Source organism: Aplysia californica, unplaced genomic scaffold, assembly GCF_000002075.1.
Source record: "Aplysia californica isolate F4 #8 unplaced genomic scaffold, AplCal3.0 scaffold00353, whole genome shotgun sequence".
NCBI classification, from domain to species: Eukaryota; Metazoa; Mollusca; class Gastropoda; order Aplysiida; family Aplysiidae; genus Aplysia; species Aplysia californica.
The window spans coordinates 535,487-547,781 of record NW_004797623.1 but is presented as its reverse complement, the minus strand read 5'-3'; the positions used below and the strand labels follow the sequence as shown (position 1 = coordinate 547,781).

The 12,295-nt window shown below is 40.7% G+C and overlaps 1 protein-coding gene across 1 annotated transcript in view; it reads left to right on the top strand.

Annotated features, from left to right (window-relative positions):
- LOC101847743 overlaps window positions 1-12,295 on the top strand; it is a gene marked incomplete in the record, with an annotated part of 240,046 nt that overhangs the window by 104,622 nt on the left and 123,129 nt on the right. The window contains 12 exon segments of the mRNA XM_035970982.1: window positions 501-632; window positions 1,519-1,698; window positions 2,761-2,907; window positions 3,900-4,094; window positions 5,252-5,389; window positions 6,362-6,550; window positions 7,258-7,377; window positions 7,731-7,916; window positions 8,398-8,529; window positions 8,989-9,177; window positions 9,962-10,087; window positions 12,024-12,203. Coding sequence (XP_035826875.1) covers window positions 501-632; window positions 1,519-1,698; window positions 2,761-2,907; window positions 3,900-4,094; window positions 5,252-5,389; window positions 6,362-6,550; window positions 7,258-7,377; window positions 7,731-7,916; window positions 8,398-8,529; window positions 8,989-9,177; window positions 9,962-10,087; window positions 12,024-12,203 — 1,914 coding nt within the window.

Here is a 12,295-nt window from a genome sequence, read left to right as displayed (position 1 = left end):
TGAGTATGTATCTAGCTTTAGATTATTGTTGTTTATGTGTGTGTGTGTGTGTGTGTGTGTGTGTGGGTGTGTGTGTGGGGGGAGGTGTGGGGTGCGTGTGTGTGTGTGTGTGTGTGTGTGTGTATGTGTGTGTATGTGTGTGTGTGAAATAGGGTGAAGGCGAGGGAGAGGGAGATGGAGGGAGAGATGTGAATAGACAGACAGTAGGATAGACTGAGAGAAAGAGAGAGTGGGAGGGAGAAGAGATGGAGGTGGTGACGTGAATGCACATCAGTTTGCTTGTTAATTCTTTTGAGGTAGGTAGATGACGGATGCTCTGGTGTGGCTTTCTTCTTCTTTCCAGTCAAACATGTATCATCCTTATCTCACCTCCCTCCTCCTTCCTTTGTTGTGTTTGTTACTCTCTGGTAACACTTAAAATCATCAGCGTTTACGTGACCTAATTGTATTGCAAGTGCCATAAAACGCCCACGAAAACAAGCACATTTTTTCTTTTTCAGGGTACCCGCTATGGCCGGATCTCCTTCTCTCTTATTGGAGACGATGGCTCGGAGGACGTATTCTCCATCAACCAGGCTGGCTCTATCAGTCTGACCTCTCCTTTGAGCAGCAGCAGTCAGAACCCATTGAGGGTAAGTAGCAACTTTGTCTGATCTTGTAAAATTCTTTGTTAGTTAGACACCCGCAAACAAATGAGGTAGTACTTGATGAAGCCTACGTGGGACGCTCGCTGTTAAAAACAATCAGGAAAAGACAAATGCAGTTTGTGGGACACCTGAATAGACGTAAAAGTCTTGAACATCTTGCTCTCACTGGCAAAATTGAAGGCAAACGAGGCGAGGTTAGGTAGGCCCAGGGCAACCTACTTAGAGAACCTAAACAGATGGATACAGGGGGAAGATCTATGTAACGTAGCTTTTTAAAGAGCATCCGAGCAAAGGAATGAATGGAGAGCCCTGATCGCCGATCTTTACCACAGATCTGGCACTTAATGATGATGATGAGTCCCCCCACAAATCCCTTGCTTGTCTCAACAAGCAGTATGTGAGAGCAAAAAATAATTTGAATATTAGGTCTGCTTTAGTTCTGGACTCTCGGGGATGGGTGGGTGGAATGGGGAGGGGAGAGAAAGAGAAGAGCAGAGTGAGGGAGGGGACAGAGAGAGAGGGGAGGGAGAGAGGGGAGAGAGGGGAGAGAGAGAGGGGAGAGAGAGAGTGGTGAGAGGGGAGAGAGAGAGTGGTGGGAGGGAGAGAGAGAGAGAGAGTGGAGGGAGGGAGAAAGAGAGAGAGAGAGAGAGAGAGAGAGAGAGGAGAGGAGAGAGAAAGAAAAAGAAAAAGAAAACGAAAGAGAGAGAGAGTGAGAGAGGAGGAAAGAAAGAGGAAAAACAAGAGTGAGTTAGAGAAAGAGAGAGTGAGAGAGGAGGAAAGAAAGAGGAAAAACAAGAGTGAGCTAGAGAGAGAGAGAGAGAGAGAGAGAGGCATACGGATGGGTCAACTTTTCTTCTTGAACACTTTCCAGCTCCGCATCCGTGTTTGTGACGGTGGAAATCTGTGTAACACCACCGTGGCCCTCCTTTACATAGCCTCCAACCAGCGCCCGCCTGTTCTGACAGAGACCCGATTTTCGACCACCATCCCAGAGACCCTGTATTACAGTGACCTCATCTTTGACGTCAATGCCACGGACCTTGATCTCGTTGTAAGTGGCTTTATTTTTCTGTTATTATCATCGTTTATTGTTGTTCATTATTTAATGTTTAGCTTTCAAATTGTAGTTGCCTTAGAACTATTGTGCCCGAAGTGTGCTTCAGTAAAGATGTAAAATCATGCAAATCATATGGAGGGAGATCTTTCTCATATCTTGGTCCATTTATGTGGAACAGAATACCCATGAAACTAAGACAAATAAAAACACTTGATAGCTTCAAAAGACATCTTAGACATTTTCTGTTCCTACAGGCCTGTCCTTCATTATAAGCTTTTAACGTTATTTTTCATTATAGTTGTTCTGTTCCTATGTCTGGATGAAAATTGTGTGTGTGTGTGTGTGTGTGTGTGTATGTGTGTGTGTGTGTATGTGCATTAATATATATTGCATGAGAAGAAAGGAAGTAGTAAGAAAGGTTTTGAAAAATGGGTATTCCAATGTAAAGCGCATTGGGCTACTTTTTGGGAAATGCGCTATATAAATGTTATATATTATTATTATTTTTATTATTATTATTATTATTATTTAAAGAGGCACTTTGGACAGAACAGTTCTGAGGCTACGAAATGGAGGTGGTGGCTGCACCTGGAAACTATTACACTGACATAATCTAACCAAAGGCCTTCTTTAAAAAAATTCAAAGCTGTTTCGAGATAAAAAAGGTTTTACGTTTTGTCAGCGTGACCTTTTAAAATAGGTGTTCTTTTTCCGAAATATGAATTCTAATTTGTTCAAAAAGTCACAGTTTCACTTTGATTTTTTTCACTCAAGTAGCGTAACTGATCAGTTTAGCAAATTAAAAAAAATTTGTGCTGATTTTTGTCACCAAATTAAAAAACAAACATATCGCAAGCTGATTATAGTGCCAGTATGCTCTTCTAAGAAATTCAAATTATGTCTTCTTCCTCATGATAAGGTTTGTATCCTACCCTCTCCCCCCCCCCCCCCCCCACCCCATGTCTGGCATGTCATTTCCATACTGTTATTTCCATAGTCCGTACAGGAATGATTTGAGCTATTCTAGTGACTGATGGACCAGTGTGTTCTCCTCAGGCGCCCAACAACCAGTTCTACTTTGAGTTGAGAGAGGGCAGCACCAATGACGGAAGCCTCCAGTGTTTCATCGTAGACTCAGTCAATGGCTTTATCTTTCCCCGAGCCAATCTGAGGGAGTCCCCATGTCTCGCTGACCGCTACTCTGTAAGTTCATTGGCCTGGTCCATTTTCTTTTCCAGATATTTTCATTGGATATATGTTCAAAAACTTATTTTTTTAAAATAATGAAAAATAAATTTAGAAATCCCCCAAAAACAAAATGTTTGTGAGGGTAGTCAGTGAGGGTAGTTCTTTAGTCTCAGAAATGATAGAGAGAAAAAGAGAAGAAGAAGAAGAAGAAGAAGAAGAAGAAGAAGAAGAAGAAGAAGAAGAAGAAAGAGAGAGAGAGAGAGAGGTACACGGAGATGGTGAGTTAGTGAGAGACCCACAATACAGAGATATTGTAACCAGAGTGACAGAAATGGGTGGACTGAAAGATGAATAGACTGAGAGACAGACAACGTGATAGACACAGGGACAGACATATCACACAAATGTTGAAACACACTTGCTTCAAAAAATTCTTTAACGAGAAAGAATGAGAAACTTTATAGTGTCGCAAGATGCAGTTTGGCCCTCTCTGTTTGAGTTTGATTGTCCATTTTTGCGTTTTATTTCTCAGTTAAGTAAGAAGTAGGTTTGTTGATCATTCTGTGCGAAACAGAAGAAGAAGTCTGTCACAAGTATAATTTATTCTCTCTTACCATTCCATTTCAAGAAACAGCTGAGTATATTATCATCAACCTCTGGCCATATGGGAACAGAAGAGTCATTACCTTGTTAAAAATCTTAGCTGATCGGTGGAAATGAATAAAGTCACTCTTATGTGAGAGGCGTAACTCTCATAAAATTGAAGATGAATTTCAATTTTTTTTCTTCTACTGTTAAAATTTTCTCCATCAAAGGAAATTGTTAATTCCTCCTAGCCTAACTCGGCCCAGTGACAGAAATATGCAATGTCTGACCCATGAAAAGAGATATGTGCAAAACCTGTGCCTTTTCATTATGGGAACTTTACTGAAGAAATAAGTGTTTTATATGATGTGATGTGGGCCGATGGCCATAAACACTGAATAAACTTATTTACTTCTTTCCAGTTTGAGGTGGTGGCTATAGACAGGGGTGTTCCAGCCCAGACCAGCAACCCAGCTCCCGTGGACATCGCCATTTACCGCAACACGAATGCCCCCAGGTGGACTTCCTCTGTTTACAACTACACCATTCAGTCGGATATTTCAGTTGGGGATGTTCTTGGGCCGGGCAATCCCACGGCGAGGGACAATGATCCAGTGGTATGAACTGCACTCTTATGTTTATCATGAGTTTGACACCTGTGTTAATCTATATTCTGATTACAGCTTGGATGAATTGATGTCCAGGGTTGACTTCTTCTACCTGTCGGTGTTACTTAAGGGAAGGTGCTACCAAAATTGGGCTCTTTTTAAAATTGGCCATATGTGCAACGTTTGCTTTTATAACTGTCTTCAGTTTAATTGAGACAAATGGTGAGGGAAGGTGCTACCAAAATTGGGCTCTTTTTTTAATTTGCCATATGTGCAACGTTTGCTTTTATAACTGTCTTCAGTTTAATTGAGACAAATGGTGAGGGAAGGTGCTACCAAAATTGGGCTCTTTTTTAAATTTGCCATATGTGCAACGTTTGCTTTTATAACTGTCTTCAGTATGATTGAGACAAATGGTGAGGGAAGGTGCTACCAAAATTGGGCTCTTTTTTAAATTTGCCATATGTGCAACGTTTGCTTTTATAACTGTCTTCAGTTTAATTGAGACAAATGGTGAGGGAAGGTGCTACCAAAATTGGGCTCTTTTTTAAATTTGCCATATGTGCAACGTTTGCTTTATAACTGTTTTCAGTATGATTGAGAAAAATGGTGAGCGAAGGTGCTACCAAAATTGGGCTCTTTTTTTAATTGGCCATATGTGCAACGTTTGCTTTTATAACTGTCTTCAGTTTAATTGAGACAAATGGTGAGGGAAGGTGCTACCAAAATTTGGCTCTTTTTTAAATTTGCCATATGTGCAACGTTTGCTTTTATAACTGTCTTCAGTATAATTGAGGGAGATGGTGAGGGATTTGAATGGATAGAACTACCTTTCCTGGCAACTGAGAGGAGGGAGTATTATGTGTAGGTCGGGTGGTTGGTGGATGCTCTTGTGTGGTTTGTTCCTTATTTACTACCAAACATCTATCGGTTTGTTTTGTACATGCCGTAAAAACACTTGCTAAAGCGAAAAAAATAAAGATCCACACAGCATACTTCCTTGAATGCATTGCTTTCCGTTTTGCAGAAATTCCTATTTTAGTTCTTTCTATGAACAGAATAAGTCTCATATAGTTAAAATCATTGCATGGTTCTAATTTGTCGTGTTTCACTATTTTCTACTCTGCACATCATTTATTGTCGTTAAGTCTTTGCTTCTCTTTCAGAATCGCTTTGGCACACTGAAATATTCCATTCTCAATGGAAATGGAGTGCTGTACTTTGAAATTCAGCAAGTGAACAACAACGAGGTGAATGTGAGGGTGACCAATGACATCCCTGCATCTTCCAATCAACTCTACACTGTAAGTGACTGTATACGTGTGATAAAATGTCATTGCAGAAACATTCTACTCCGAAACTTTTCGATTCTTTTTCATTCAGATCATGCACAATACTATGTTCTTGATATAATTGATTAGTCTCTGCCAAAAACATCTCCCCAAAGTTTGTGATGCAGTGGTTAGCTTTTTCGCTGTCGCACATGTCGCTTGCAGGAGACCGGCGTTTTATTCCTGAGTGGGGAAAGACTTGTATCTAGTATCTTGGTCTTTCTACTGGGATCTTGTATTGGATTGGTCCTGAGAGCCAGGTTCAGACGCCTGCCTCCTTTATTATAATATTGATAAAGAACATCTGTATAGCGCATGTCCCCGCTCGACAGCACGCTCTATGCGCTTTACACTATATTAGTACCCCAGGAGACCATGGAATGCTCAGAAACATTCTCAGCTTCCTGGCAGGAAGCATACAATGCATGCAGCTGATTAAGCTCTCTAACACTAACAAACTGACAAGATCTTTCACTGTCTATAGCTGGGTACCCATTCCCTGTGGATGAAGCGAGCGAAATTCGTGTAAAGTGAGTTCCCAAGGACACAACGTCAGGCCCCTGAGGGAATTTGAACCCTCCACCTTACAGTTGCGAGTCTGAGATGGCTACCGATGTGGGTGGGTGGGTGGGTGGGTGCGTGTGTGCATGTTTGTGCATGTCCCTGTGTGTATATCTGTGTGTATTTTCCCTTTGGAGAGATCAATTTAGTTGGTTGCTTGCAAGTAGGTGTGCCTTGAACTCCACCGTTCCATCTTTTTTTCCCCAGAGGCAGGTGGTTGGCAGGTGTTCTGATTTGAATCGCTCCTTCTTTCCTATCAAATTTTTTTTGCGTTTGTTACTTTATAGTAACAACTCTAGTCTCCGACACGTATATGATCTAATTGTGTCGCAAGTGCCTTAAAACTCTAACTACAACTATACTCCCCCCCCCCCCTCCCCCCAGCTGGTGCTCCTGGTTCAAGATGATGGATTGCCACCAAAGCAAGATGTTACAACTGTATACATCAACATCAACCGCAACCTGAACCCACCGTTCTTCACGCAGACTACCTACAGCTTTGTGGCCTATGAGGATGACCCAGTGGGAACCAATATCGGAACCAGACTCCTGGGAGACGATAGGGATGCTTTGGTAAGTAGTTGCACATGCGCCGAGCATGTCGCAGTAACACATATTATGAGCTTTGGTGTCTAGATATACACATGTCTGATATGAATTTTGATATGTTGCATCTACCTTCATTTTTTCTATTTCTTCTCTCCTGTTGCTTTGATCTTGACCCTTGGATATGTGAAATGTCCTGTTTCTTTGATCTTGACCCATGGATATGTGAAATGTCCTGTTGCTTTGATCTTGACCCATGGATATGTGAAATGTCCTGTTGCTTTGATCTTGACCCATGGATATGTGAAATGTCCTGTTGCTTTGATCTTGACCCTTGGATATGTGAAATGTCCTGACTGTGTCTAGTAGTGAAAAACGCTCGCCCAAGAACGTAAAGAAAAGCCCGTATTTAGTATTTACATTTTCTCTTGGTTTGTTGCAATACCCATTTAACAGAAACAAAAACAAATTTGTGAAAACAAAAATAAATCTGTGTAATTAAATTGACTCTCTTGTTTGTCGTCGATTAGCTGAATGGTTTTCTCTAATTATTTACTCAAAAGAAAAGTGTTAACCTCATCTATAACAGTTCTATTTCATACCGAACTTCTTCCCAGAGTTTTCTAATGATACCCTCCCCTCTTTTGGTACCCTGAGGACAGGTCTCTCTTGGTCCTGTCTAACTGTTCAGTACATTGCTATCATTTTACTCATCTTTTGTTCTTCTGTTACAGGAACCTTGGAACTTGTATTTCTTCCGGCTGACTCAGCTGAATAGTTTCTTCACTTTAAGTAGAAATGGCCAGCTGTCTACCTACAGATCCCTGCAAGGGGGAACCGAAGGCAACTATGTGGTATGTGTTTATGATTTGCTGTCATCAAAAAGAATATACTTTCAAATGGGTGCTTACCCAGGGTTTGCCTAAAATCCAGGATTCTTTAACGATCTGGATGATAAAATTAACTTTACCCGTTACATTGGTTTTAGGAGAAAAAAAAAATGTTCTACAATTATTTTTTATTCTTCAAAATATCTTACCTCAAAGTGCCTTTAGTCTTTCTCGAAAAATTTGCATATTATTATTTTTTCTCTTCAACTTTTGTTTACCCTTCCTAACAAAAGAGTTTAAACGTGTGTTGTTGAAAGAGGAAAAACTGTGTGAATGCAGAATCATTTGTGTGGGATATTTGTCTTTCTTTTTTTTAGATGTCTGCCCAGATTTACGATGGAGGGTCACCATCCCTGAATGGTTCAGTGTTAGCCACCATTGATGTTACCGTGTACCGCAATCAGAACTGCCCACAGTTTCAAAACCTGCCACGAGCTATCAGCATCACGGAGAATACCACAGGGGTCATTTACACAGTGACTGCAGACGACCAGGATGTTAATGTAAGAACCTTTATCGTAATATAGTTACAATGTGGTGCTTTGAATTCTTATTGTGTTCTTGTCTTTAGGGGTAAAGCCCACACTAATTCTTTAAGAATTTTAAAGATGTTTCACAGAAAATTGAACACTGAAGAAGTAGAGACGAGTCTCCCCGAGCAGTCTTAGAAAAAATGTACTTGAAGCTCTTTGATAGATTTGAACAAGTCAAGGTATAGACATTTTTCATTTCCCAAGAAAAGAGAGTTTGCCCGAATGCTTATATTGAAAAATCCTGTCCCGTGTACATTTGACGGTTGTTGTAACAATTTTTTCTTCTGTTGATTAGTTTTACACAATTTTTATTTTAACATTAATTTGAGTCGTTTGTGGTCTCATATATTGAACTGAAGGCAAGATTTAAATTCATCAGCAAATAAATAAAAGTCTGAAGCAATGCTTATATACGAAGGTGAATACATATTGTAATTTTGTTTGTCTTCAGGATCGGTACAACCGCACCTCCCTCAGACTGCTGAATGACAATAATGTGGCTACGTACTTCAGCTTCAACCCTACCACTGGTGCTGTTTTGGTAACTCCTGCTTTAGAGCGACACACTGACAGAGTTTACGAGGTAAGTTATCTCTCTGCCTCCAGAGTTAAATGCAGTTATTTTAATTTTCAAATCATATACCTTAATCTTTAAACTCCTCATTAGAATTCTGTCATCTGATTTATGACTGACACAGACAATATGATTAATGAACGGAGCTGAAAGCAGTAAAGTCACCCAAGGAAATTGAGGCAAAAAAATATTCTGAATCTAAGATAGAGTAACCGATTGTCATTATAGTTGGGAACAATAGGGATTCAAGTCGGTAAAAAGTTAAGTGCACTGCAAAGCGGATATCTTGTCAACAGGATGGGTATATTCAGTGGCTGCACTTGTCTTCTCTAGCTTTTCTGTCTTTATTTTTTTTGCCCAGATGGGTGCACTGTAGGGTCCGCCCTTTGAATTTCCTTATTACTGGCCCTTTTTGTTTTTCTGAGGGAGAATTACATGTCATAATCTGTTCCCTTTCACTGACTTCAGATGAGGTTCGTTGCTGATGATGGCTACTGTCGGAACATCCCTCAAGAGCTCCTGACTATTAATGTTGAGCGCAACCTCAGCCCTCCACGGTGGACCCAACTCAGTGATAGAGTTGAAATCCAGGAAGTTCAGTCTACTGGTGTGCGACTGTATGACCTCAGTCTCATTGCTCGGGACCCAGACACAGGGGTAATAACTTCAGTACTCACCTTCTAGAATTGAACGTTCATGATTTTCATTCAAGTAGCATCTTGTCATTTCTGACACGAGACTTCATAATCTTTCTTTTATTATGCTCATTGGCTTTATCCTCTTGTCGATGTACTGGCTCTGTTTAGTTTGGAAATGCTTTGAAAAGATAAAAGATCTGTTAAAGGTTTCTGAAACGAAAGCTCTGTATTTGAACGAGCAATGCCAAGAACTTACATGAAGCTGAAGGAGGCAATAAAGATCAATATCTGAATTGGAAAAAGACTTCTTAGACTCAGTGGACTCAGTGTAGAGATACAAGGTTTCAGGATAAATAAAAGAGGCTTTTAAACTCAGTTACATGTCACTGCTGCTGTTTTTGTAATTGCTGTTAACATCATCATTGGTCCAGCATTGCACAAAAATTTGTACTCCTCTATCTGTCAGTGATAGTTACAGATTCTTTTCAAGTCAGTGATAGTTACAGATTCTTTTCAAGTCAGTGATAGTTACAGATTCTTTTCAAGTCAGTGATAGTTACAGATTCTTTTCAAGTCAGTGATAGTTACAGATTCTTTTCAAGTCAGTGATAGTTACAGATTCTTTTCAATTGTACTGTTCTTTGGCATGTAATTTGCTTTCTTTGTCTGGTCTTAGAGGAACAAGAGTAGCTGTGATAAAGAGCTTTTTGATGAGAACTATACCCTTACCTGTTGAATAACCTTGCTTTGTAAAATATAAAACAGAGCAAAAGTTCAACCTCTGATTGCCCTGTTTCTCCTAGTTTGGTTCGGCTCTGCAATTCTCTTTTGCCCCAAGTGGACCCAACCAAAACCTCGTCTTCTTGGACACGCGCGGCCAGGTGTTTTTGGCAAGGACTCTGTTGGGCACTACACAACCAGAGTACCAGGTAAGAAGAATGATGAGTGAGAACGTAGGTTAAGCGTCTCGGTGAAATACTCCGCTCATCGAAATAACGAAATAATGGAAAACGGCATTTTTTTGGCAGGTTAGGTAATATTGATGAAATGTTTGATTTTTGGCTCATCACCTTTTCTGTTGATTTCAAAACACATTTCTGTGTAGATTTTAATGAAAAATGTTGCTTAAAAGCACAACAAATGTAAATTTTCAGTTTCCAAGGATTCTCAAGCTATGGAAGTCACAATACTTAGGCGGCCGTTTTTTCGCTACTTTTCTCGTGGGACCAGGCAACCCCACTTCCTTCAATGGTGAATATCTTGACTTCTGTTTGAGATAGATAGGTATTTTCTTCATTAAAAGCAAGACAAACGAACAGTCTTTAAGATAATACCAATAACTCAACATACCCAAAAACTGACGAGTGGCTGATTCCATCGCGTTGTGACACATAGTATTATTGTTTACTGGTGGTTGGATACTACCTTGAACACTCCTACCAAGAGCACTCCTACCAAGAACACTCCTACCAAGAACACTCCTACCAAGAACACTCCTACCAAGAACACTCCTACCAAGAACACCCCTACCAAGAACACTTCTACCAAGAACACTCCTACCTTCATTCTGGTATCTGGTGGATCTTGCTTTATTTCTTTTTAACTGTTGTTTCTGTCTGTTTACCTCACATATTTCCTTTGCCGAATGACGTTATATTATTGTCAGCGCTCTTCTCTTTGAGTCAAACAGTAAGCCATTGCTGATACACACTCACACATATACACCCGTGTGAGGGAACAGTCAAACAGTAAGCCATTGCTGATACACACTCACACATATACACTCGTCTGAGGGAACAGTCAAACAGTAAGCCATTGCTGATACACACTCACACATATACACTCGTGTGAGGGAACAGTCAAACAGTAAGCCATTGCTGATACACACTCACACATATACACTCGTGTGAGGGAACAGTCAAACAGTAAGCCATTGCTGATACACACTCACACATATACACTCGTGTGAGGGAACAGTCGAACAGTAAGCCATTGCTGATACACACTCACACATATACACCCGTGTGAGGGAACAGTCAAACAGTAAGCCATTGCTGATACACACTCACACATATACACTCGTGTGAGGGAACAGTCAAACAGTAAGCCATTGCTGATACACACTCACACATATACACTCGTGTGAGGGAACATGTACTAGCCCAACAAACATAATTAGGTACACTCACTTTCTCCTCCATTCCGATGCACACGCACTTTTCTTTTAAACAGAGGAAAAATGAATGACTTGATTCTTTTCCTACCTGGCCAAAATCCGTCACTGGCACAGGGCTTTTCCCTGACCTGTTATTTTTGCGCCCCTACCCCGCTTTAATGGATGTAGATCTAGATCTAATAGTTTTCTTTCACCTCAGCAGTCATGCAAGCATAACAGTTCAGATTCGTTTTCAAAGGGTAAAGTTTATTAAGAGAAAATTGAGCAACACGCTCTCAACAAAACCTGTGTTGTCAGCCGTTAGATCTTTCCACAAAAAAACCCAAGAGTAACATCCGCTGCCGGTCACATTCCGGTGGCCAGACTTCACTGCCGACTAATACTAATCCAAAATGCCTGATAGGCATATCTATTTTTAACACCCGCCAAAGGGAAATGTCGAAACTTTCAACTAAACATATACAGACCATGTCATATGGCCCATCAAACTGAAGATTAAAGAATAGAAGATCAAAGAATAATCTATGAGATGGTGATACATTATTGAAGATTTATTCCAATTATATTAGTTAGGGGTTTCTAAAAGTGATTATGCAAAATGCGTCTCGATTGCGGTAGGGAAAGTGTTAAAATTGCACTGAGCATTGTGTCTGTGTTTTTCTCATGATGTCCTTGTTTATGATTCTCAGGTCCAGTTTGTTCTGCAAGATGATGGGGGATTCAGCAGTGGAGTTTTCACTCTGACCATCGCAGTCATCCGGAACCGTGCGCCGACCATCTCACTTCCTTCGTCGACACTCACCTTGCTCAGCAATAGTACCGTGGGAACAGAATTGATCAGGTGCACCGGTTCGGACCCAGACACTCAGGTAGGCTTTGAAAGCTTCGCTTGCACATTTAATGTATACGTGTTGTCAACGTTTATGATTCCCCGGGGGGGGGGGGGGGGGGGGGGGGGGGC